We start from the raw sequence: 27521 nt of genomic DNA, 5'->3' as shown, positions 1-27521 counted from the left end.
ACTAGCACTATCATTGATGGTACTATAGTAGCAGTTACCATGATTTTTAACCTGTAAATGTATACAAGGGGAGAGAAATGGTTGGTATCAAGTAAACAAAATTAAAATGGCCTTCAATTTATTTACTACTGTATAAACAACCATGGAAAATGTCATTTACATCTGGGATATATTATATACAAAAAATACATTCAATATTAACTTTCAATGACAGACAAAATGGGGGCCACTAAAATTAACAGAGCTCATAGGGATCAGACAGATGACATTCTCAGTGTTTATTAACCCCTAAACTATCCACACGTAGATCTACGTCCACGTGCGGGGGGCTCCGAACGTAGATCTACTTTTTTTTTTTAATGCTTTCAAATGGGGAAAATCAAGGTTGGGGCACTACGCATGTGAACGGAGATCTACGTTTGGACAGTTTAAGGGTTAAATACAAAGATACTTTATGTGTCTGTTTTAAAAGGGACAAACCTCATGTTCACCATCACTACCACCCTCTGCCACCATCAGTACCACCCTCTACCAATGAGAAACAAAGCCAGACTGACTCAGAACATGTGGGATGCTTTATGTAGGCGCGGGTGGACACGTTTGGTATGGTGAACCACTATCAACTCGACGAAAACCAAAATGGTGGCCTGGTGGCTAAAGCTCCCGCTTCACACACGGAGGGCCCGGGTTCAATTCCCGGCGGGTGGAAAAATTTCGACACGTTTCCTTACACCTGTTGTCCTGTTCACCTAACAGCAAATAGGTACCTGGGTGTTAGTCGACTGGTGTGGGTCGCATCCTGGGGGACAAGATTAAGGACCCCAATGGAAATAAGTTAGACAGTCCTCGATGACGCACTGACTTTCTTGGGTTATCCTGGGTGGCTAACCCTCCGGGGTTAAAAATCCGAATGAAATCCTATCTCTTATCTTATCTTAACTGGGACAAAATTTTGATGAAAAAAGTCATCGAAAACTGAATTCGACGAAAACCAGGGCAAATGAAAACCGAGGTTCCACTGTAGTTCCTGAACCCTGAAGGACGGGTGATGATGCTGAAGTTCGAAGGGTCTTTGAACTATTATGTCCACGTACTTTTGGCAAGACAGCTGCTGAATGAGTGATGGTGAATGTGATTCCTTCTTTAGGTCACCTGAATCCCCTGAAATGATTCAGGAAACTGGTTTAATGGACATGGGTCCTGGTGATGGGAAGTACAGTGCATGCACTCTAAAGGAGGGGTGAAGATGTTCCAGTTCAGAGGGTCATCTGAACTATGATGTCAGCACACTTCTAGCAATAAAATGATTAAATGAATGATAATGAATGTGTTTCCCCATTTTTTCTGGGTCACCCTACCTCATGGGTAGATGGTCAGCATGTAAAAAAAAAAAAAAAACTGGGACATTGAATTCCTGAAAGATGGATATTCGACAAATCAAACTAAAAATTTAGGAAGACACTATGTACTATGTACAAGTAGCTGGAGAGGACTAAGTCATATGGAAGTGTGTACAAGATGAAGGACAAATTACAGAATGGGTGCTAGTTGAACCCATGAAGGACGAATCCTAAAACTCACAGGACTCACGTGCCATGGGTTCCAGCCCCACTAGTTCTGTGATTTTTTGCACTCATGCTATTATGATTTTGTGAGTAACTAGGAATGACGTTTGAGGGGATAACAACCAATCAGAGATATGCACAGGAACCTGGAATAGTATCTATTAATTTGTTATCTCTTAATGTGTTATCCATTACTGTATTATCTCTTAATGATTGCAACAAGCCTAAATCAGCTCTTCACTTTGAACACTCTACACATCATCTATATGATTGCTGTCTGACTACCCAAAAAAAGAAGAAAAAATAGTCTGAAAAAATCACAAAACTGGGTTAAATAAAATTCAAACTTTTTTACAACAAAATATTAATATCACATATATTATTAACTAGTCCAAAAATAAGCTGGCTTTGTAACTATTGTTTAATCTGACATCTGCTTAATATCAAATTTATCTCTATAAGTATAATACTGTACTCACCTATATGTGGTTGCAGGGGTCAAGTCACAGCTCCTGGCCCTGTATATTCAAGCAAATGAAAACAAATTTCACAGAAGACAAATTTTGCACTTGCTTGTTAAAACAGCAAAGTTATTTTAAATTGCCCACAAAAGTATATATGACTATCAACACTCAGACAATATCCAGGTGAAAACCATATAACCTATATAAAAAAAAAATTAAATTTTTTTTCCTACCCTACTCTCGACTAACACTCCTTCTGAAAGTCATGGTCTTTACTCCTGGGAATTTCTTCATATCTGCAGCAGTATCTGCATTGTCTGCCACATCAGAGCTCTGCTCTCCATGGGCTCCATCACGCACCTCTATGTCATCCTCCGTCTCTCGCTTGCGTCCCGTGTGATGGCCTTTGTTCCTTCCGTCCCTGAATTTACTATAGTACCTCTCACTACAAGCTTCATTGCTCTTCACCCTACTCTCCCTTAATGTCTTGGTGCCCACGTGGTCCTCCCTACCCCTCACATCCTTGTCTTTAGGATATTCAGGATCCAGATCCAGAGAGTCACTTCTGGAGTCTACAGATCCTTCTTTGGAGTTCAAAGTCTCCTTTTGGGTATCTGAGTTTTCCTTTTTGGTCTGTGACTGGTATTTCTTGGGGTCCCCAGGAGGCATGACAGGACTTGGACTAGATGACGACGTTTCTGCTCCTTCCTCGCGGTCCTGACGCATCCGGCTACTAAGCCGAGATTGACCAGGTCTGTAGAGGGCCATTGCTGGACGATCCTGCAAATGAAGAAGACATAAATATAAAGTTAATTCCAATCTTACTTTGATATACCTTTGATGAGTTCTGAGAGTTTTTCTACTTCCAGAGCCCAGCCATAGGCCAGGCTCGACTGGTGCTTGCCTGATCACCCAGGCTGTTGCTGCTGGTGGTCCACCAACCCATATATCCATTACAGCCTGGTTGATCTGGCACCTGGAAAAGATATTTGTCCAATTTCCAGATCACGATCAGAAGGATAACTAAAATATAAATAGTAATCAAGAATAAAGCTAATAATACAGCGAATGAAATAATACACAACAAAGATGCATTTTAAAAATAAAATATAGACCGTTTCGGTCTATCTTGGACCATTATAAAATCACAAGTGAGGGAAAAAAAGGGAAAATCAAGAAAGCAGATCAGAGTATTTGTAAAGAACAAAAAGGCACAAAACTGAGAATAGAACAGTCAATTTTCCATGTTGGGCTGTAACCTCATCATAAGCTTCTTTCTCCTATGTGCAGGTTATTTGTAGGTGAGGAGGCAAATAATGTCATGAAAACATGGGAAGAGGAAAATATCAATAATTCATAAGATTAAGGAAGTGTGCTATCCTGGTATTTCTTGCTGAAGGAAAAGACGATAAAACACTTTGCTATGAGAAAAGAAGGAGCTAAGCATTTAACAATTCACAAAGTCAAATGTCCTTGTAAAGTAAAAGGACACAAGTGCAACTAATGTGACATTTTATTGTGGCAACGTTTCGCTCTCCAGGAGCTTTATCAAGCCAATAGCTTGAAAAAGCTCCTGGAGAGCGAAACGTTGCCACAATAAAATGTCACATTAGTTGCACTTGTGTCCTTTTACTTTACATATTGTCGGTAATTCTACCAACTTTATTCAAATGTCCTTACTGAATCCTTCCTCCATAAGTCATGAGCGTCGTAAGAAGTGACTAAAATGCTGGGAGCAAAGGACTAGTCACCCCTTCTCCTGTATAAATTACTAAATGTAGAAAGAAGAAAAGCTTTCTTCTTTTTCAAGTCACCCCCTCCCCTGAGTCGGAGACGAGTGGTACATTGAATTTTTTTTTTTTTTTTTTAACACTGAGGCAGGATGACCCAAAAAGAAAGAAGATCCCCAAAAAGAAAGAAAATACTTTCATCATCATTCAACACTCTCACCTCACTCATACATAATCACTGTCTTTGCAGAGGTGCTCAGATGTGACAGTTTAGGAGTCCCTCCAAACTGCCAATATCTCAAACCCCTCCTTTCAAGTGCAGGCATTGTACTTACGATTTCCAGGGCTCAAGTCCGGCTAAATGGTTTCCCTCAATCCTTTCACAAAATATTATGTTGCTCAAACTCCAACAGCTTGTCAGGTCCCAAAAACCATTTGTCTACATTCACTCCAATCTAACATGCTCATGCATGCTTGCAAAAAAGAATATATATACACGTATATTATTAATTTATTAGCCAGACTTGAGTTCTGGAAATGGGAAGTACAATGCCTTCACTTTAAAATAGGGGTTTGGGATATTGGCAGTTTGGAGGGACATCTAAACTGTCGTATCTGAATGCCTCTATAAAGACAGTGATTATAAACCATACCACGGGTGGGGATGGAACCCGTGATCAGAGTCATAAAACTCCAGACTGATGCACTAGCCACTGGGCCAGCTGGCTACAGTGAGACAGTGATTATTATGTATGAGAGATGGCGAAAGTGTTGAATAATGATGAAAGTTTTTTCTTTCTTTCTGGGTCACCCTGCCTTGGTGGGAAACAGTTGATGCGTTAAAAAAAAAAATTATTAACATGTTAATATATTATAGGTAGTAGGTTGGTAGACAGCAACCGCCCAGGGAGGTACTACCGTCCTGCCAAGTGAGTGTAAAACGAAAGCCTGTAATTGTTTTACATGATGGTAGGATTGCTGGTGTCTTTTGTCTGTCTCATAAACATGCAAGATTTCAGGTATGTCTTGCTACTTCTACTTGCATTTAGGTCGCACTACACATACATGTACAAGCATATATATACACACCCCTCTGGGTTTTCTTCTATTTTCTTTCTGGTTCTTGTTCTTGTTTATTTCCTCTTACCTCCATGGGGAAGTGGAACAGAATTCTTCCTCCGTAAGCCATGCATGTTGTAAGAGGCGACTAAAATGCCGGGAGCAAGGGGCTAGTAACCTCTTCTCCTGTATATATTACTAAATGTAAAAGGAGAAACTTTCGTTTTTCCTTTTGGGCCACCCTGTCTTGGTGGGATACGGCCAGTGTGTTGAAAGAAGATGTTAATATATAATTTGCCACACAACTACAACCATGTACTGTAGTACATAAACTCAAGTTCAGCTGGAAATCTCATTCATTGAACGAATAACTAAAAAAAATGAAAGAAATAATGTACTATCTCCACGAAATATAATTTTTGGGGGAATTATGCAAAAATAGCCCACACACATAACAGAAAAAAAACTTATGATGACATTTCTGACCAAGTCGGACCATTAACTAGTGTGTGACTAGTTAATGAACCAACTTGGACCAAACATCATCATAAATTTGTTTCTCTTATGTTTAAATAACTGGTATAAAATACCGATACTATGGAAACATAAACACATATGCAGTTTAATGTGATCCTTTATTGACAACGTTTTGCCCACACAGTGGGCTTTTTCAAGTCACAAACAGATCTACCTGGGGTGGAAGGTACGGGAGTATTTATAGTCAGGTTCAGAATGTTGAGGTCAGGTGGAGAGTGCTGCATCTGATGATCCACCGGGTGGGGTTATAGAGTCTTGGGTAGCTTGGCAGGGGTATTGGACAAGTTGTGAGTAGACCTTCTGCAGTGTTCTTATGTGGGATAGCGATGAAGAAGTTTCTTGGCAAGTGGTTCAGCTATGTTATAGAAGCCATTGTTCTGGTTGAAATTGTTGGTTATAGAGATAAGCGATGATTCCAGGATTCTTCGGTATTGAGTGTTGTCTTCTGTGGCGATGAGTCTTGAGTTTCTGTAGTTACACAAATAACCCGCACATAAAAGAGAGAAGCTTACGACAACGTTTCGGTCCGACTTGGACCATTGACAAAGTCACACTCTTTTATGTGCGGGTTATTTGTGTATCGTTCCAGTCACGGTATTGTGCCTTTTTTGTTATTTCTGTAGTTAATTAAATGGTTGTGTGAATTGCGATGTTGTACACAGGCATTCCTTGCATCGTCAGTCCTGCTTGCATATTGGTGTTCTGAAATATGTGTTTGGAGGTCTCTTGATTTTTCGCCCACGTATAATTTGCTGCAGTCATTACAAGGGATTATGTATACCCCTGCAGAGGATGGAAGCTTGTCCTGTCTACTACTGGTGATGTCCTTGATGGTCGTGGTTGTGGAGGTAGATACTTGGAATGATGTATTGGAAAAGGTGTTGGAAACATGTTTGGCAATGGAGTTGGTGGGGAGGACTATGTATCTCTTCTCGGCAGTGTCTTCTCTGGGTGTGTTGAAGATGTTTAATGCTCGCCGTCTGCAGTCTCTGATGAAGTGATGAGGATAGTGGAGTTTAGAAAATACTTGTTCAATTATAGAGCATTCTTCCTCAAGGAACTCATTGCAGCAGATTCTGAGTGCACGCAGGAAGAAGCCTATAATTACACCACATTTAGTTTTGGTGTCATGGTGAGAGTAGAAGTGGAGAAGATCGTTTTGGTTGGTTGGTTTTCGATAGACTTTAAAACGAAGTTCACGGTCAGTTTTGCAGAGAAGAACATCAAGGAAAGGAAGAGTGTTGTTGACTTCTTCTTCAAGTGTGAACTGGATTGAGGGCTCGACCTGGTTGAGCTTGTCTTGGAGAGCTTGAATGTTGAAGCGCCTGGGAGTTATGAGGAGAATGTCATCAACATAACGGAGCCAGGTGACAGTCGAAGGAATAATGGTGGAGAAATGCTCGGCTTCCAGATGTTCCATGTATAAGTTCGCCAGGACGGCACTGAGTGGCGAGCTCATGGGTAGACCAAAAGTCTGTTGAAAGAGGTGATTTTCGAAAGAGAAACAGAATGTACGGCCTACCAAAAACTCACAAGCCTGGTATCCCAATGAGGCCCATATCTTCGGGAATAGGCAGTGCTCCACACCAACTCTCAGGAATTCTCACAAAACACCTCTCCAAACTCTTGGGCACTATCAGTCCAGCACATCTCAAACACTCGGGTGATCTTCTCAATCGCATTCGCAACATCAACATCAGGAACAAGAAACTTTCCAGCCTTGACGTAACTTCCCTATTCACCAAAGTACCTACTACACAAGCCATCGATCTCCTGCACAGAAAAATTGATGATTCACTTGATCTTCCTATTCCAGCCAGCGATTTCATCGACCTCGTTGAACTATGTGTCGGCTTTACGTGTTTCTCTTTCGAAAATCACCTCTTTCAACAGACTTTTGGTCTAACCATGGGGTCGCCACTCAGTGCCGTCCTGGCGAAATTATACATGGAACATCTGGAAGCCGAGCGTTTCTCCACCATTATTCCTTCGACTGTCACCTGGCTCTGTTATGTTGACGACATTCTCCTCATAACTCCCAGGCGCTTCAACGCTCAAGCTCTCCAAGACAAGCTCAACCAGGTCGAGCCCTCAATCCAGTTCACACTTGAAGAAGAAGTCAACAACGCTCTTCCTTTCCTTGATGTTCTTCTCTGCAAAACTGACCATGAACTTCGTTTTAAAGTCTATCGAAAACCAACCAACCAAAACGATCTTCTCCACTTCTACTCTCACCACGACACCAAAACTAAACGTGGTGTAATTATAGGCTTCTTCCTGCGCTCACTCAGAATCTGCAGCAATGAGTTCCTTGAGGAAGAATGCACTATAATTGAACAAGTATTTTCTAAACTCCACTATCCTCGTCACTTTATCAGAGACTGCAGACGGCGGGCATTAAACATCTTCAACACACCCAGAGAAGACACTGCCGAGAAGAGATACATAGTCCTCCCCACCAACTCCATTGCCAAACATGTTTCCAACATCTTTTCCAATACATCATTCCAAGTATCTACCTCCATAACCACGACCATCAAGGACATCACCAGTAGTAGACAGGACAAGCTTCCATCCTCTGCAGGGGTATACATAATCCCTTGTAATGACTGCAACAAATTATACATGGGCGAAACATCAAGAGACCTCCAAACACGTATTTCAGAACACCAATACGCAAGCAGGACTGAAATACAAGGAATGCCTGTGTACAACATCGCAATTCACACAACCATTTAATTAACTACAGAAACTCAAGACTCATCACCACAGAAGACAACACTCAATACCGAAGAATCCTGGAATCATCGCTTATCTCTATAACCAACAATTTCAACCAGAACAATGGCTTCTATAACATAGCTGAACCACTTGCCAAGAAACTTCTTCATCGCTATCCCACATAAGAACATTGCAGAAGGTCTACTCACAACTTGTCCAATACCCCTGCCAAGCTACCCAAGACTCTATAACCCCACCCGGTGGATCATCAGATGCAGCATTCTCCACCAGACCTCAACATTCTGAACCTGACTACAAATACTCCCGTACCTTCCACCCCCAGGTAGATCTGTTTGTGACTTGAAAAAGCCCACTGTGTGGGTGAAACGTTGTCAATAAAGGATCACATTATACTGCATATGTGTTTATGTTTCTCCTATGTGAGGGTTATTTGTGTATTGTTCCATTCAGGGTATATTACCTTTTTATTCTTCCATGGATTAACTTTAATATGGAATTTTCAAACTTGCCTTATTTCTTATCCTTCTTTCAACGCGTGGATCCTTCTCTCTCTTCTTGCGTGCACACGATTTCTCCTCAGAATGCTTCTCGCTCTCTTGTGGTTCCTTTGCAGGTTCTTCTTGGTTGGTCTCCTCCTTGACATTCCTCTCCTCAGCATTTTCTTGCTGAGTCTCAATTGTCTCTGACATTTCCATTGGCTCAGTTGCTCCAGTAAGTGCTTCACTTACTGATTCTTTCTCATCCTTGGGTGTTGGTTCCTTCTCATGTTCATCTTTGCTCTTCTTTTCTTTATCTTTTTCTTCTTTTATCCTCTTCTCCCTTTCTCGTTCCTCCTTCCTGCGTCCCTCACTGTAACGCTTTGATTTGACTCCCTCAGACTTGCTTACTTGCACTCTCTCTTCTTGCCACTCTTCCTTCACCTCCTCTCTCTGTTTAATTCTCTCTTCCTCCTTCACTTTGGTCTTTTCTTCATGTCTTCTTAGCCTGAAAATTAATTATATTCTTAAAATATTATTTTTTATTTTTTTGCACATATGCTTTTCCCACCTAGGCAAGGTAATCTAAAGGAGGAAAACATTGACACTTCCAAAGACCTTCATAACATAGTTGGCAAAACAATTGTAGGTGTAGTATGCAGCATATAATTTGCACTCTTTTTTTTTTTTTTCAAAATCACCCTGCATCCTACACTGTGAAGGTCAGGCTTGGGATCTACGAATAATTCCATTAAACAAATATTTTTATTTTATTATCACACTGGCCGAATCCCACCAAGGAAGGGTGGCCCGAAAAAGAAAAACTTTCATCATCATTCACTCCATCACTGTCTTGCCAGAAGGGTGCTTTACACTACAGTTTAAACTGCAACATTAACACCCCTCCTTCAGAGTGCAGGCACTGTACTTCCCATCTCCAGGACTCAAGTCCGGCCTGCCGGTTTCCCTGAACCCCTTCATAAATGTTACTTTGCTCACACTCCAACAGCATGTCAAGTATTAAAAACCATTTGTCTCCATTCACTCCTATCAAACACGCTCACGCATGCCTGCTGGAAGTCCAAGCCCCTCGCACACAAAACCTCCTTTACCCCCTCCCTCCAACCTTTCCTAGGCCGACCCCTACCCTGCCTTCCTTCCACTACAGACTGATACACTCTTGAAGTCACTCTGTTTTGCTCCATTCTCTCTACATGTCCAAACCACCTCAACAACCCTTCCTCAGCCCTCTGGACAACAGTTTTGGTAATCCCGCACCTCCTCCTAACTTCCAAACTACGAATTCTCTGCATTATATTCACACCACACATTGCCCTCAGACGTGACATCTCCACTGCCTCCAGCCTTCTCCTCGCTGCAACATTCATCACCCATGCCTCACACCCATATAAGAGTGTTGGTAAAATTATACTCTCATACATTCCCCTCTTTGCCTCTAAGGACAAAGTTCTTTGTCTCCACAGACTCCTAAGTGCACCACTCACCCTTTTCCCCTCATCAATTCTATGATTCACCTCATCTTTCATAGACCCATCCGCTGACACGTCCACTCCCAAATATCTGAATACATTCACCTCCTCCATACTCTCCCTCCAATCTGATATCCAATCTTTCATCACCTAATCTTTTTGTTATCCTCATAACCTTACTCTTTCCTGTATTCACTTTTAATTTTCTTCTTTTGCACACCCTACCAAATTCATCCACCAATCTCTGCAACTTCTCTTCAGAATCTCCCAAGAGCACGGTGTCATCAGCAAAGAGCAACTGTGATAACTCCCACTTTATGTGTGATTCTTTATCTTTTAACTCCACGCCTCTTGCCAAGACCCTCGCATTTACTTCTCTTACAACCCCATCTATAAATATATTAAACAACCACGGTGACATCACGCATCCTTCTCTAAGGCCTGTCATACGCCTTTTCCAAATCCATAAATGCCACAAAGACCTCTTTAGCCTTATCTAAATACTGTTCACTTATATGTTTCACTGTAAACACCTGGTCCACACACCCCCTACCTTTCCTAAAGCCTCCTTGTTCATCTGCTATCCTATTCTCCGTCTTACTCTTAATTCTTTCAATAATAACTCTACCATACACTTTACCAGGTATACTCAACAGACTTATCCCCCTATAATTTTTGCACTCTCATTTGTCCCCTTTGCCTTTATACAAAGGAACTATGCATGCTCTCTGCCAATCCCTAGGTACCTTACCCTCTTCCATACATTTATTAAATAATTGCACCAACCACTCCAAAACTATATCCCCACCTGCTTTTAATATATCTATCTTTATCCCATCAATCCCGGCTGCCTTACCCCCTTTCATTTTACCTACTGCCTCACAAACTTCCCCCACACTCACAACTGGCTCTTCCTCACTCCTACAAGATGTTATTCCTCCTTGCCCTATACACGAAATCACAGCTTCCCTATCTTCATCAACATTTAACAATTCCTCAAAATATTCCCTTCATCTTCCCAATACCTCTAACTCTCCATTTAATATCTCTCTCCAAAACTTTTTCTTATTTTCAACAAAATTTATTGATAACATCTCACCCACTCTCTCATTTGCTCTCTTTTTACATTGCTTCACCACTCTCTTAACCTCTCTCTTTTTCTCCATATACTCTTCCCTCCTTGCATCACTTCTACTTTGTAAAAACTTCTCATATGCTAACTTTTTCTCCCTTACTACTCTCTTTACATCATCATTCCACCAATTGCTCCTCTTTCCTCCTGCACCCACTTTCCTGTAACCAAAAACTTCTGCTGAACACTCTAACACTACATTTTTAAACCTACCCCATACCTATTCGACCCCATTTACTATTCTCTCATTAGCCCATCTATCCTCCAATAGCTGTTTATATCTTACCCTAACTGCCTCCTCTTTTAGTTTATAAACCTTCACCTCTCTCTTCCCTGATGCTTCTATTCTCCTTGTATCCCATCTACCTTTTACTCTCAGTGTAGCTACAACTAGAAAGTGATCTGATATATCTGTGGCCCCTCTATAAACATGTACATCCTGAAGTCTACTCAACAGTCTTTTATCTACCAATACATAATCCAACAAACTACTGTCATTTTGCCCAACATCATATCTTGCATACTTATTTATCCTCTTTTTCTTAAAATATGTATTACCTATAACTAAACCCCTTTCTATACAAAGTTCAATCAAAGGGCTCCCATTGTCATTTACACCTGGCACCCCAAACTTACCTACCACACCCTCTCTAAAAGTTTCTCCTACTTTAGCATTCAGATCCCCTACCACAATTACTCTCTCACTTGGTTCAAAGGCTCCTATACATTCACTTAACATCTCCCAAATTCTCTCTCTCTCCTCTACATTCCTCTCTTCTCCAGGTGCATACACGCTTATTATGACCCACTTTTCACATCCAACCTTTATTTTAATCCACATAATTCTTGAATTTACACATTCATATTGTCTTTTCTTCTTCCATAACTGATCCTTCAACATTACTGCTACCCCTTCCTTTGCTCTAACTCTCTCAGTTACTCCAGATTTAATCCCATTTATTTTCCCCCACCGAAACTCCCCTACCCCCTTCAGCTTTGTTTCGCTTAGGGCCAGGACATCCAACTTCTTTTCATTCATAACATCAGCAATCATCTGTTTCTTGTCATCCGCACTACATCCACGCACATTCAAGCATCCCAGTTTTATAAAGTTTTTCTTCTTCTCTTTTTTAGTAAATGTCTACAGGAGAAGGGGTTACTAGCCCATTGCTCCCCGGCATTTTAGTCGCCTCATACGACACGCATGGCTTACGGAGGAAAGATTCTTTTCCACTTCCCCATGGACAATAGAAGAAATAAAGAAGAACAAGAGCTATTTAGAAAAAGGAGAAAAACCTAGATGTATGTATATATATATGCATGTGCATGTCTGTGAAGTGTGACCAAAGTGTAAGTAGGAGTAGCAAGATATCCCTGTTATCTAGCATGTTTATGAGACAGAAAAAGAAACCAGCAATCCTACCATCATGCAAAACAGTTACAGGTTTCTGTTTCACAGTCATCTGGCAGGACGGTGGTGCTTCCCTGGGTGGTTGCTGTCTACCAACCTACTACTTATAAATAGAACAATTAAAAAGGTAATATACAAGGGATATTCAGTAAATTTAGGGTGTGTCCTATATGACAGTGTCTTATATACTGTACTGCAAAATACAGTATATTTGGACTGCCAATGGTAAATGAAAAGGGAAGGCCTTTAATTAGTTGTGTGTAAAAAGGGGTTTTGATAATAAGTAATACAGTGAACCCTTAGATTAATGGAATAATAGGGAAAAAGGGGTGTATGATATTGCTGATTGTCTGATGCTCAAAAATTACGAAATGAATTTTTCATGATCATTCAATTGTCTTTTGAACCAGCAGACTTGGTCCAATGTTGCAGAAGACAACCAGACACTACCACTACAGACAGCATGTAGGATTAAGGATTTTTTTTCTGTTTTGTCTGGTCTTTTTTTTTTTTGTCTGAATTTAAAAAAAATCCATTACATGGAGGCCCACCAATGAGAGGTTTTACTGTAGTCTTTTAAAAAAAAAAAAGAGGACAAATTGGTATATGAGACATGATGCAGAGAGCAATGATAGCAGTTTATCAGACAATGTATCAACACAAAAGTTTAATGGGTAGAATCATGGATGTGTATGTTTTTAGAGGAGCAACAGAAGGGTCAGAAAATTATTTAGTGGTAATTATCATAAGAGTAAGAGGTAGATGGAGTACAAGGAGACTGGCAAAAGTGAAAATACATGGATTAAGGTAGGAAACAATTCTGGAAGGGATTCAGGGAAACAGGTTAGCTGGACTTGAGTCCTGGAGGCAGAGAGTACAGTGCCTTCACTCTGAAAGAGGGGTGACAGGATGTTACAGTTTGGAAGGTCATCTGAACTGTAATGTCTGGCAAAACAATGACTGAATGAGCGACAGTGTCCTTATTCATTCTGGCAATATTTTCATTAAAGTACTGACTTTCAGCATATAGAATTACTCAATCAAATAGAGTTTTGTGCTAGAAGCAATGGGCAAAAATTATACTGAACAGATTATACATGGCATCCCAAGTCTGAATCTATTGGAAATACTGTACATGCATTATATTATTAAACTTTAAAAAAAATTATTTTGTTTTACATATTTCCAAAATTAAAATAACCTGATGGGTTAATACACCAACAAAAAACAGGTGGACCCAGTGTTCAGACATGTTTCCAAAATTAATTAGAAAATGTGTATATTACATGTGTCAAAACACTTCTGCAACACCCTGTATAACAGAATTTTTTTTTTTTTTTTTTACACAGGATTTGTTACTGCTTCCCCTCAACAATAAAGTTGAAAAACAAACTATGAGAAAAAGTAAGATAAAAGTTTATGAGGCCCCCCAAAATCTGTAGTTTACCTGTCCTCTCTTTCCTTTTCCTTCTTTATTAGTCTTCCCTTTTCTCGCTCTCTCTTCAGCCTATCTTCTTCTATTCTTCTTAGCCGCTCTTTTTCATACCTTTCTTTCTCCCTCTCCTTTCTTGAAAGCCTGGCTTCTGCTAGGTAGTCCTCCTTTGTTCTTTCAGGTCGTAAAACCTGTGAATAAAGAAAAAATGCCTTAAAATAAGTGGTGTATAAATTTGTAGTGGAGGAAGGAGGGGTAGGGGTCATCTTAGGAAAGGATGGAGGGAGGGGGTAAAAGAGATTTTGTGTGCAAGGGCCTGGACATACAGCAGGCATGTGTGAGTGTGTTAGATAGGAGTGGAGACGAATGGTTTTTGGGACTTGACGAGCTGTCGAAGTGTGAGCAGGGTAATATTTTGTGAAGGGATACAGGGAAATCAGTTAGTCTGCCTTGAGTCTTGGAGGTGGGAAGTACAATGCCTACACTTTAAGGGAGGGGTTTGGGATATTTGCTGCTTAGAGTGACATCTCAACTATCATTTCTGCACACCTCTGCCAAGACAGTGATGTGTGTGGATGATGGTGAAAGCGCTTCTTTTTTTGGGGGGTCACCCTACCTCTGTGGGAGATGGACAGCATGCTGAAAGAATACCAATAATAATGTGGACAGTGAGCATCAGGTTAGGGTATGTATGATAGAGAGGGGATTACTTTCCAGTAAAAGTTAGTTTTAGACAGAGTTACAGGGATGGGTGAAATAACCATGGTTGGTTAACATATTTATTGATGGGATTTTAAAAGAAAAGAACATTTGGGTGTTTGGGAAAGGTGTGGAATTAAAAGATAACCAATCTAATACCGTGTGGGAGTCGTCACAGATGCTTTTTGCTAATGACACTGCTTTTGGGAGATTCTGAAGAGAAGTTGAAAAAGTTGGTGGATGAATTTGGAAGTGTGTGTAAAAGAAGGAAATTAAAAATGAACATAGGAAAGAGCAGTGATGAGAGTAGCAAAACATCTAGGAAATGAAAGACTGGATATCAGACTGGAGGGAGGGTAAATGTAAAAGTTATGAATATAAATGTCAGTACAGTAAGGCCCCACTTATATGGCAGGTTAGGTTCCAGGCTACCACCGTAAAGTGAAGCTTTTTTTTTTCCCTTTATAAATGCATATAAATGCTAGTTAACAAATTTACACTAACATATATTAGTTAGCAATAGAACTAGGCAGTAAAAAACAATAAAAGAGTAAAATTTACATACAGTACACTCAATACTTAAAATACTTGTAGTCTTAATGTAGGGTGAGATGAGTAGTATTTATTGTCAGAAATCAGATGTGGTAAGTATAATAGCCAGGCCAGGCCACCCCCACCCCACCCCAACCACAAGTAATATACTATGACATTTACAGTGTCCCAGAGCAATAAAATGCATATACAGTTCACTCATTACTTACCTTAAAATATTTGCAGTCTTAACGTAGGGTGAGATGAATAGTATTTATTGTAAAAAATCAGGTGTGGTTGGTATGGTAGCCAGCCTGGTCACCCTCATCCCACCCCACCAGCAGTGGGGGAGGGTTGGTGAGACGCGGAGTTATGTAAACAGACGAACGCATCTGGTTATGGTTCATACACGTCTGTATTATACCATAATGCAAACACTTTACATTGTGTACAAGTTGTCTCCACATTGGTACAGTAGAATTAATAAAGAGAAACACTCCCATTCTCATTTAACACCATTTTTAGAAGAAATGATGCTCTGAGTGAAGGCATATGAAAGGAACAATTTTTTACAGTTACCCCTAGTAATATTATTGTGAACACATTTTCTCTGGTGTTGAACTATATACAGTGGACCCCTGCTTAACGATCACCTCCCAATGCGACCAATTATGTATGTGTATTTATGTAAGTGCGTTTGTACGTGTATGTTTGGGGGTCTGAAATGGACTAACCTACTTCACAATATTCATTATGGGAACAAATTCGGTCAGTACTGGCACCTGAACATACTTCTGGATTGAAAAAATATCATTAACCGGGGGTCCACTGTATATGTTAATTTATTCTACTGTGGAGTGCATTTATCATATTCATATGTTACATAGCATGTTTATTATATAATTTTTAAAAAATATCATAGATAGAGTGATGAAAATGTGTATATTAACGTAATATACGACATTTAATGTGCCTCCGAGTGAGTATTATTATTATTATTATTATTATTAATATGGCATTCTGAAGACATACTTTTGCGACGATTCTTAGTGATTTTAATGTGTACCTGCACACCAGCACAGTGTGTAAGTTTACTTAGGTACAGGTACACATAAGTATAATTATCAGAGTACATATAAAATATGTAGGTAGTAGGTTGGTAGACAGCAACCACCCAGGGAAGTACTACCGTCCTGCCAGATGACTGTGAAACAAAAACCTGTAACTGTTTTGCATGATGGTAGGATTGCTGGTTTCTTTTTCTGTCTCATAAACACGCTAAGATAACAGGGATATCTTGCTACTCCTACTTACACTTTGGTCACACTTCACAGACACGCACATGCATATATATATATACATACATCTAGGTTTTTCTCCTTTTTCTAAATAGCTCTTGTTCTTTTTTATTTCTTCTATTGTCCATGGGGAAGTGGAAAAGAATCTTTCCTCCGTAAGCCATGCGTGTCGTATGAGGCGACTAAAATGCCGGGAGCAATGGGCTAGTAACCCCTTCTCCTGTATACAATTACTAAAAGAGAGAAGAAGAAAAACTTTATAAAACTGGGTTGCTTAAATGTGCGTGGATGTAGTGCGGATGACAAGAAACAGATGATTGCTGATGTTATGAATGAAAAGAAGTTGGATGTCCTGGCCCTAAGCGAAACAAAGCTGAAGGGGGTAGGAGAGTTTCAGTGGGGGGAAATAAATGGGATTAAATCTGGAGTATCTGAGAGAGTTAGAGCAAAGGAAGGGGTAGCAGTAATGTTAAATGATCAGTTATGGAAGGAGAAAAGAGAATATGAATGTGTAAATTCAAGAATTATGTGGATTAAAGTAAAGGTTGGATGCGAGAAGTGGGTCATAATAAGCGTGTATGCACCTGGAGAAGAGAGGAATGCAGAGGAGAGAGAGAGATTTTGGGAGATGTTAAGTGAATGTATAGGAGCCTTTGAACCAAGTGAGAGAGTAATTGTGGTAGGGGACTTGAATGCTAAAGTAGGAGAAACTTTTAGAGAGGGTGTGGTAGGTAAGTTTGGGGTGCCAGGTGTAAATGATAATGGGAGCCCTTTGATTGAACTTTGTATAGAAAGGGGTTTAGTTATAGGTAATACATATTTTAAGAAAAAGAGGATAAATAAGTATACACGATATGATGTAGGGCGAAATGACAGTAGTTTGTTGGATTATGTATTGGTAGATAAAAGACTGTTGAGTAGACTTCAGGATGTACATGTTTATAGAGGGGCCACAGATATATCAGATCACTTTCTAGTTGTAGCTACACTGAGAGTAAATGGTAGATGGGATACAAGGAGAATAGAAGCATCAGGGAAGAGAGAGGTGAAGGTTTATAAACTAAAAGAGGAGGCAGTTAGGGTAAGATATAAACAGCTATTGGAGGATAGATGGGCAAATGAGAGCATAGGCAATGGGGTCGAAGAGGTATGGGGTAGGTTTAAAAATGTAGTGTTAGAGTGTTCAGCAGAAGTTTGTGGTTACAGGAAAGTGGGTGCAGGAGGGAAGAGGAGCGATTGGTGGAATGATGATGTAAAGAGAGTAGTAAGGGAGAAAAAGTTAGCATATGAGAAGTTTTTACAAAGTAGAAGTGATGCAAGAAGGGAAGAGTATATGGAGAAAAAGAGAGAAGTTAAGAGAGTGGTGAAGCAATGTAAAAAGAGAGCAAATGAGAGAGTGGGTGAGATGTTATCAACAAATTTTGTTGAAAATAAGAAAAAGTTTTGGAGTGAGATTAACAAGTTAAGAAAGCCTAGAGAACAAATGGATTTGTCAGTTAAAAATAGGAGAGGAGAGTTATTAAATGGAGAGTTAGAGGTATTGGGAAGATGGAAGGAATATTTTGAGGAATTGTTAAATGTTGATGAAGATAGGGAAGCTGTGATTTCGTGTATAGGGCAAGGAGGAATAACATCTTGTAGGAGTGAGGAAGAGCCAGTTGTGAGTGTGGGGGAAGTTCGTGAGGCAGTAGGTAAAATGAAAGGGGGTAAGGCAGCCGGGATTGATGGGATAAAGATAGAAATGTTAAAAGCAGGTGGGGATATAGTTTTGGAGTGGTTGGTGCAATTATTTAATAAATGTATGGAAGAGGGTAAGGTACCTAGGGATTGGCAGAGAGCATGCATAGTTCCTTTGTATAAAGGCAAAGGGGATAAAAGAGAGTGCAAAAATTATAGGGGGATAAGTCTGTTGAGTGTACCTGGTAAAGTGTATGGTAGAGTTATAATTGAAAGAATTAAGAGTAAGACGGAGAATAGGATAGCAGATGAACAAGGAGGCTTTAGGAAAGGTAGGGGATGTGTGGACCAGGTATTTACAGTGAAACATATAAGTGAACAGTATTTAGATAAGGCTAAAGAGGTCTTTGTGGCATTTATGGATTTGGAAAAGGCGTATGACAGGGTGGATAGGGGGGCAATGTGGCAGATGTTGCAAGTGTATGGTGTAGGAGGTAGGTTACTGAAAGCAGTGAAGAGTTTTTACGAGGATAGTGAGGCTCAAGTTAGAGTATGTAGGAAAGAGGGAAATTTTTTCCCAGTAAAAGTAGGCCTTAGACAAGGATGTGTGATGTCACCGTGGTTGTTTAATATATTTATAGATGGGGTTGTAAGAGAAGTAAATGCGAGGGTCTTGGCAAGAGGCGTGGAGTTAAAAGATAAAGAATCACACACAAAGTGGGAGTTGTCACAGCTGCTCTTTGCTGATGACACTGTGCTCTTGGGAGATTCTGAAGAGAAGTTGCAGAGATTGGTGGATGAATTTGGTAGGGTGTGCAAAAGAAGAAAATTAAAGGTGAATACAGGAAAGAGTAAGGTTATGAGGATAACAAAAAGATTAGGTGATGAAAGATTGAATATCAGATTGGAGGGAGAGAGTATGGAGGAGGTGAACGTATTCAGATATTTGGGAGTGGACGTGTCAGCGGATGGGTCTATGAAAGATGAGGTGAATCATAGAATTGATGAGGGAAAAAGAGTGAGTGGTGCACTTAGGAGTCTGTGGAGACAAAGAACTTTGTCCTTGGAGGCAAAGAGGGGAATGTATGAGAGTATAGTTTTACCAACGCTCTTATATGGGTGTGAAGCGTGGGTGATGAATGTTGCAGCGAGGAGAAGGCTGGAGGCAGTGGAGATGTCATGTCTGAGGGCAATGTGTGGTGTGAATATAATGCAGAGAATTCGTAGTTTGGAAGTTAGGAGGAGGTGCGGGATTACCAAAACTGTTGTCCAGAGGGCTGAGGAAGGGTTGTTGAGGTGGTTCGGACATGTAGAGAGAATGGAGCGAAACAGAATGACTTCAAGAGTGTATCAGTCTGTAGTGGAAGGAAGGCGGGGTAGGGGTCGGCCTAGGAAGGGTTGGAGGGAGGGGGTAAAGGAGGTTTTGTGTGCGAGGGGCTTGGACTTCCAGCAGGCATGCGTGAGCGTGTTTGATAGGAGTGAATGGAGACAAATGGTTTTTAATACTTGACGTGCTGTTGGAGTGTGAGCAAAGTAACATTTATGAAGGGATTCAGGGAAACCGGCAGGCCGGACTTGAGTCCTGGAGATGGGAAGTACAGTGCCTGCACTCTGAAGGAGGGGTGTTAATGTTGCAGTTTAAAAACTGTAGTGTAAAGCACCCTTCTGGCAAGACAGTGATGGAGTGAATGATGGTGAAAGTTTTTCTTTTTCGGGCCACCCTGCCTTGGTGGGAATCGGCCGGTGTGATAAAAAAAAAAAAAAAAAAAAAAAAAACATATAAAATATGAAATACCTTTAAAACACTTGAAATTTTGGAAAGTCCAGGCATAATGGAGAGACACGGAGCTCACAAAGAATGTAAACAAACCAGGTGGGGGCGTGGTGACCGTATTAGAAAGTCAGGTGGGGGAAGCCGTATAGAGAATTTTGGTCATAATCTGAAATGTCTGTATTAGCAGAACATCGTAAAGTGAAATGCCATAAAGTGGGGCCCTAATACTGGGGCATTAATACTAATACAGTGGACCCTCGACATTCGATACTAATCCGTTCCTGAGAGCTATCGAATGTCGAAAATATCGAAAGTCGAATTAATTTTCCCCATAAGAAATAATGGAAATAAAATTAATCCGTGCAAGACACCCAAAAGTATGAAAAAAAATTTTTTACCACATGAAATATTAAGTTTAAAGCAATAGAATAATTACAATAACAATAGATTAATAACAATAGAATAATTAACACTTACCTTTAATGAAGATCTGGTGATGATTGATGGGATGGGAGGAGGGGAGAGTGTGGATGGTGTTAGTGTTTAGAAGGGGAATCCCCTTCCATTAGGACTTGAACTGGCAGCCTCACCATGCCTTACCACACTGTGTATGCCACTACGATTCTTAAATCTTTCAAACCAACCTTTGCTGGCCTTAACTTCACTCACATCACCACTAGTTGCAGGCAATTTCTTTACCAAATCATCATGCACTCCGACACACGCACTCCACTTTCGTACTTTGCAATTATCTCTTTCTTCATTTCAATAGTCATTAGCACCTTTTTTCTCGAAGGGTTGGCACTAGAAGCTTTCTTGGGGCCCATGGTTACTTATTTTGCAGAAACAAGCGCCAAAAACAGTGATAATATGGATAATATGGAATGTACCGAATGTATCCTTAGATGCGCGCACACTGGCTGGCTTGTAAACACTGGCACACACGGGGCAGTTCAGGCCACACGTGGACACGTCTCGTATGAATCGTATCGAATGTCGGGTTTTCCATCGAATGTCGAGGCGAAATTTTTGTGTTAAAATGCATCGAATGTCGGATTTATCGAATGTCGATGCCTTCGAATGTCGGGGGTCCACTGTATTTATAAACCGTTCCTTATATATTAGATACAAAACTCCCTCACCTTTACCGAATTATCATCCTTGAGATCTTCCTTCTTCTTTATGTCTCGGACATCTTTCCCATCTTTCTTTTTTCTTTTATCCTCTTCCCTTGCTTTTTTTCTTTCAAATTCCTTCCTTCTTCTCTCCTCCTTTTTCTCTTCCTTACTTCGTAGTTTCTCAGCCTTTTTCTGTTCAATAAACTCCAGAAGTGGCGTCTTGACTTTGATAATTCCATTGTTTGCTGCAGTTAGTAAAAACATAAAAAAAATTGATTTGGGAAACAATTTGTATTAATTTTTTGCATAAACAAATTCTGTGGGTAAGCCTGACTGATCTCTGCTCATTTCAGCTAAAAAGTCATGTGGCATAGCGCAATGATACCCTGAAGTCTTCCTTAAGTGTGGTTTCACTAATAAATACTTTTTTAACAATTGCTGCAGGTTTTCCAATGAAGCAGGGAACCCCCTCCCCCCCCCCAAAAAAAAGAAGAAGAAACACTTTCACCATCACTCAATCACTGTATTGCCAGAGGCATGTTGATGTCACAGGTCAGAAGGCCCTCCAAACTGCAACAGCCCCACCCATCCTTCAGAAAGGACATGACAGAAATAGAGGATTCAAGATATTTATAGTCACAATCAACCTTTAATGCTACTTTCCACCCTAGGCACCATTATCACACAAGATCATTCTAACACAATCATCACAATTTTTTCATCACCCATCTTTCTTACAACTATTTTCCAATTACCACAACAGCCATTTCACACTAAGGTAGAGGTACCCAAAGAAGGAAGCACATTCACCATCACTCATTCAATAGCTGTCTTGCCAGAAGTGCTTGAGCATGGCAATTCAAATAACACTATAAACTGGCCTCGAGTTTTAAGACTCACTTGCTATGGTTTCAATCCCCGCCCATTCCCTGGTTTGTTTGCAATTGTGTTATTATAATTTTGTGTCTGAGTATTCCCTTATTTCCAAATACACTTATACTAAAATATTTTTGTGAAAGCAGTACATAACTTTTAATATACTATAAGTTAATGTACCCAATATTCTATTTATACAGGAAGATTCAGGCATTAGCTTGAAATATCACCTATAGGCTGAACTTGAGTCCTGGAGATGGGAAGTACAGTGTCTGCACTCTGAAGGAGGGGTGTTAATGTTGCAGTTTTATAACTGTAGTATAAGTGTGCCTCTGGCAAGACAGTGATGGAATGAATGATGATGAAAGTTTTTCTTTTTTGGGCCATCCTACCTTGGTGGGAGATGGCCGATGTGTTAATAAAAAAGATAATAAAATAAAATGAGTAAGTTTTCTTCTTAAATATAGTTCCAGACAAATGGAATATGTACATGAAACACAAAACCCTCAATATGAAATAACTGTATTACTATAGCTATCAAAAATGTTATTAATAAACTGCTTTATTGTTATAACAAAGTACAGTGGAACCTTAAATATCGAACTTCCTTTGGTCCAGAAGGCTGTTCGAGTGCCTTTACCGAATTAATTTATTCCCATGAGGAATAATGTAAATTAGGTTAGTCCATTTCAGACCCTCAAAAATACACTTATAAAAGCACTTACAAAAATACACTTACATAATTGGTTGTGTTGGGAGCAGTTCGATTTTAGAGGTTCCACTGTATACCTAGAAGGAAAATCACAATGGTCCAGGATAAACTAAAACCTTGTGCAACATTTCCTATCCAAACTGTGCATAATATGTGAACAAAGTAGCATTATCTGTCACCAGACTGTGGATAATCTGTGAATAAAGTACCTTTTATATATCAATACTAATCAAACTGTTGCAGTAACAGTTTAAAAAAAAAAAACTAGTAAATATAATTTTTACCCTTGAGCTCCCTATCTTGAGCTTGGATCTCCTCAAGCACAGCCTCGAGAGGAGGAAGTGTCACAGCTACAGGGTTGGTGATGGACTCAAGAAAGGCCAGGAAATCTGGGTCCTGATCTATGGTCCCACATCTGGCATCTCTCTTTTTCCCATTAGTGCGCTTTGGTATCTTTTGAAAAGGAGCAAATTCTACCATGGCAGGATGCTCATTTCCTGTAAATTGAATGATAAAGTTTAAAATTACTATGGTAAGTGCAATTTAGCTCCCAAATTACATGGAACTGTACTAAAAATGAAGGAAACTAATTACAATATTATAAATTTTTACAGACTAAAGACAATAACACTAACTTAACATACTCACAAAAATCTGCCAGATATTTTTAGTTCCTTTCTCATTCAAACCCTTCTTCCACTGCACTGTCACATGTCCCTACATTTTCCATTCACTTAATATGTATACACTGTCATTATATCAACTGATCTTGCTCCGGTCTTTCTACATACTGAAATTATTTCAGCAATTTATATTGTACTCATTGAATTATATGTACAGTAGGTATATATATATGCAGCCAGGTCTCGATAAGTGCAAATTTCAATACAGTGCAAAATTAATTAATGCTACTTCCCCCTCCCCCCCCCCCCCCCCAAAAAAAAAACTCGTCACATTGTGCACAAAAATTACATACCATAATTCGAATAGTGCGAATTCAAATAATGCGGCCACTCCACAGGATTCATTATTCACACTAATTGAGACCTAGTTGTACCTTGACTCCTTGAGAAAGTGGAGAAGAAGCATTCCTCCATAAGCCATATGTCTTGTAAGAGGTGACCAAAATGCTGGGAGCAAGGAGCTGGTAACCCTTTCTCCAGTATAAATTACTAAATGCCAGGAGAAAGGGGCTGGTGACCCTTGTCCTATATAAATTACTAAAGACAGATGACTGAGCTTCAATTTTTCCTGACAGTGAAGTGTCTTATACAAGGCTTTGGGAGTAGACACACTCAGGGACTCATCAAAGGTATATCAAGTCTATTGATTTACAGAAACACATTTCCTTTAATCCCAAAGGCAGATATTTGTATCCTTAATTTTCACATACCTTTGAAAGCCTTCAAGTGTTTTCCTACTCTCACAGCCAGGCCATGGGCCAGTGGTGTTGTATATTAAAAAAATAAGCACCACACCTGTGTGGGCCATACAGTGCTGACAGCTACCATCCCGAGAGGCATGACCATTTTGTCATATGAGCACGAAATAGAAACCTGTTAGATAATTGTTCTGCACTCTGGCAGGAGCGCTGTTTTTTTCCTTTCTGTTTCATGAACACGTACAGGATCTTATACAGGTCTGCCGGGTTTACAATTTCTGAAACCATTAACTGATATGTAACAAACATACTAGCAGCAACAGCCTGGTTGACCAGGCAAGCCTGGTCCATGGCAGGGCTCTGGTAGTAGAAAAACTCTCAGAACTCATCAAAGGAACACACTAATAGGCAAACAGGATAAAATGCAAACCTTTCTGATCAACAAAAACATAGCCATCAAACTTGTCTCTGAATGTGAAGACATCATCCACATTCTTGAAGTTAATGTATGCTCGAGTAAAAGAGTAGGGGCCAAGACTGTTGTCAGCTGGAGAGAAGGTAAAGTAGTCATGTTCTGGCAGAGGAGAGACGGCTTCGCGGAATTCCTCTTCTGTCATGTTAGGAGGAAGACGTCGTACCACCACCTGTGAATAGGATATTATTATAATCATAGGCAAGCACTAATCCTATGATATACCTTTCAGTTCCAAGACTTTTTCTACTCCAGGAGCCCAACCATGGGCCAGGCTTGTCTGGTGCTTGCCTGGTCAACCAGGCTGTTGCTACTGGAGGCCCACTGCCCCACATATCCATCACAACCTGGTTGATCAGGCACCTGGTGAAGATCCTTGTCCTGTTTTTCTTTAGAAGACTTCTACGCTTATCCCAGTAGTTTCTGATTTCTGATATTGTAGGAGCCATACAGCACTTGGGAAATGGGAGTCAGGTTTCATTAGGGGAATGAGGAAGTGGCTCCATATTCCTTTTCCTAGTCATTCATCATCACCAAGGTGACTCACCCTTGAAGGATGCATACATATTTCCATTTGGCAAACAATACAGAGAGGTTGAAGTAAAACATGTGCAACACATTAGTATCATTATAGAGAAGTTTATTATTATAATCAAGGGGGAAGCGCTAAACCCGTAGGATTATACAGCGCCCAGGGGGGGATGTGGAAGGCATTCAGGCTTAATTCGGGGAACTGGAGCACAGATTCAATTCCCTAAATCAAGAGCCCCTCACCAACATCAAGGAACCTTCCATGAGGGGTATCATTATAGAGAAGTTTTGCCTGTGCATCAGGCTTTTTCTTAATCAAATACATTTTCTGTTTAGTTTCCACTGCATTTGATTGAAAAAACTGCAGTGCAGGAGAAATATTTTGTCAATAAGGACAAATGTTGCACATATGTCTTCTTCATCAAAATAAACTAATTATGGAGAACATAACAAAATGTAAGCACAGGTGTGCCTGCAAAATAAAAAGTGCCGACACGATGGGAATTAAAAAAAATCTGAAATGGAAGAATACATGGGGCACATACACTCAAAATTCAACCACATTGAGGGTAGTTACCACAATAACTACACTGAGGGTAGTTATGTGACCACACTGAGAGTAGTTACCACAGTAACTACACTGAGGGTAGTTACATGACCACACTGAGGGTAGTTACCACAGCAACCACACTGAAGGTGGTTACCACAGTAACCACACTGAGGGTAGTTACCATCATACACATCAATGAGGGTAGTTACCATAGTAACCACACTGGGGGTAATTACCTTAGTAACCACAGTGAGGGTAGTTACCATAGTAACCACACTGAGGGTAGTTACCACAGTAACCATGCTGAGGGTAGTTACCATAGTAACCACACTGAGGGTAGTTACCACAGTAACCACACTGAGGGTAGTTACCACAGTAACCATGCTGAGGGTAGTTACCATAGTAACCACACTGAGGGTAGTTACCATAGTAACCATGCTGAGGGCAGTTACCATAGTAACCATGCTGAGGGTAGTTACCATAGTAACCACACTGAGGGTAGTTACCATAGTAACCACACTGAGGGTAGTTACCACAGTAACCATGCTGAGGGTAGTTACCATAGTAACCACACTGAGGTAGTTACCATAGTAACCACACTGAGGGTAGTTACCACAGTAACCATGCTGAGGGTAGTTACCATAGTAACCATGCTGAGGGTAGTTACCATAGTAACCACACTGAGGGTAGTTACCACAGTAACCATGCTGAGGGTAGTTACCATAGTAACCACACTGATGGTAGTTACCATAGTAACTACACTGAGGGTAGTTACCATAGTAACCATGCTGAGGGTTGTTACCATAGTAACCACAGAGGGTAGTTACCATAGTAACCACACTGAGGGTAGTTACCATAGTAACCATGCTGAGGGTAGTTACCATAGTAACCACACTGAGGGTAGTTACCATAGTACCCACACTGAGGGTAGTTACCATAGTAACCACACTGAGGGTAGTTACCATAGTAACCACACTGAGGGTAGTTACCATAGTAACCACACTGAGGGTAGTTACCATAGTACCCACACTGAGGGTAGTTACCATAGTAACCACACTGAGGGTAGTTACCATAGTAACCACACTGAGGGTAGTTACCATAGTAACTACACTGAGGTTAGTTACCATAGTAACCATGCTGAGGGTAGTTACCATAGTAACCACACTGAGGGTAGTTACCATAGTACCCACACTGAGGGTAGTTACCATAGTAACTACACTGAGGGTAGTTACCATAGTAACTACACTGAGGTTAGTTACCATAGTAACCATGCCGAGGGTAGTTACCATAGTAACCACACTGAGGGTAGTTACCATAGTAACTACACTGAGGGTAGTTACCATAGTACCCACACTGAGGGTAGTTACCATAGTAACTACACTGAGGGTAGTTACCTTAGTGAGAGGTGAAGCAGTCTTCTCTTTCTTGGTCTTAACATTGTGTCTGCTGCTGCTGGTGTTCTCTGAGGTTCTCTTAAGTGAACCTTCCACGTAGCTCTTAGAACCTTCTCTCCTCGGTGTCTCCGTTGTCTTGACTGTCATGTGAGCGATACACCTCCTCTCACGCACGTACAAACAGGAAGAAAGAAACAGGAAGCAACAGGACACCTGTATGTCAGGACACAACAGCAGCAACAACAGTGTTTACATTCTAGACTCAAGGGATCATATGTATAATCTCAAATATTGTTATTAAGGAGATAATTAAATTTATTCTAGTTCTATGTCCAAATTTATTTTTTTGAGCTGTCTTTTAAAGCAATGTTTGTGTTAGATATGTATTATTATTATTATAATAAAGCGCTAAACCACAAGGGTAATTATTATTATTATAATCAAAGGGGAAGCGCTAAACCCGTAGGATT

General features: G+C 40.3%; 1 protein-coding gene across 4 annotated transcripts; it reads right to left on the bottom strand.

Moving 5' to 3' along the window:
- Positions 1-101: 101 nt before the first annotated feature.
- On the bottom strand, positions 102-27312 carry LOC128701969 (regulator of nonsense transcripts 3B). 4 transcript variants are annotated; one of them, XM_053795962.2, is made up of 9 exons: positions 27052-27312; positions 24535-24748; positions 23008-23220; positions 21160-21380; positions 14054-14229; positions 8607-9081; positions 2263-2809; positions 2045-2083; positions 102-1161 (listed from the first exon to the last, which is right to left on the bottom strand). In XM_053795962.2, exons 1-7 carry the CDS (start codon positions 27196-27198, stop codon positions 2264-2266), a joined length of 1992 nt encoding a protein of 663 aa, XP_053651937.2. In that variant the 5' UTR covers positions 27199-27312; the 3' UTR covers positions 102-1161; positions 2045-2083; position 2263. The 4 variants fall into 4 exon arrangements, with proteins under 4 accessions (XP_053651937.2, XP_053651936.2, XP_053651935.2 ...); XM_053795961.2 differs by having other exon boundaries at positions 102-2083; XM_053795960.2 differs by having other exon boundaries at positions 102-2809.
- Positions 27313-27521: the final 209 nt, after the last annotated feature.

The sequence above is a fragment of the Cherax quadricarinatus genome, chromosome 77 (assembly GCF_038502225.1).
Source record: "Cherax quadricarinatus isolate ZL_2023a chromosome 77, ASM3850222v1, whole genome shotgun sequence".
NCBI classification, from domain to species: domain Eukaryota; kingdom Metazoa; phylum Arthropoda; class Malacostraca; order Decapoda; family Parastacidae; genus Cherax; species Cherax quadricarinatus.
This window is presented reverse-complemented; position numbering and strand designations above follow the sequence as displayed.

Coding starts and splice junctions, on each gene's coding strand:
- LOC128701969 (XM_053795960.2), bottom strand. CDS start 27,198: ATGACAGTCAAGACAACGGAGACACCGAGGAGAGAAGGTTCTAAGAGC. Junction 21,381..23,007: donor TCAAGATAGGGAGCTCAAGG/GTAAAAATTATA, acceptor TACTAACTGCAG/CAAACAATGGAATTATCAAA. Junction 9,082..14,053: donor GAAAAGGAAAGAGAGGACAG/GTAAACTACAGA, acceptor ATTAATTTTCAG/GCTAAGAAGACATGAAGAAA.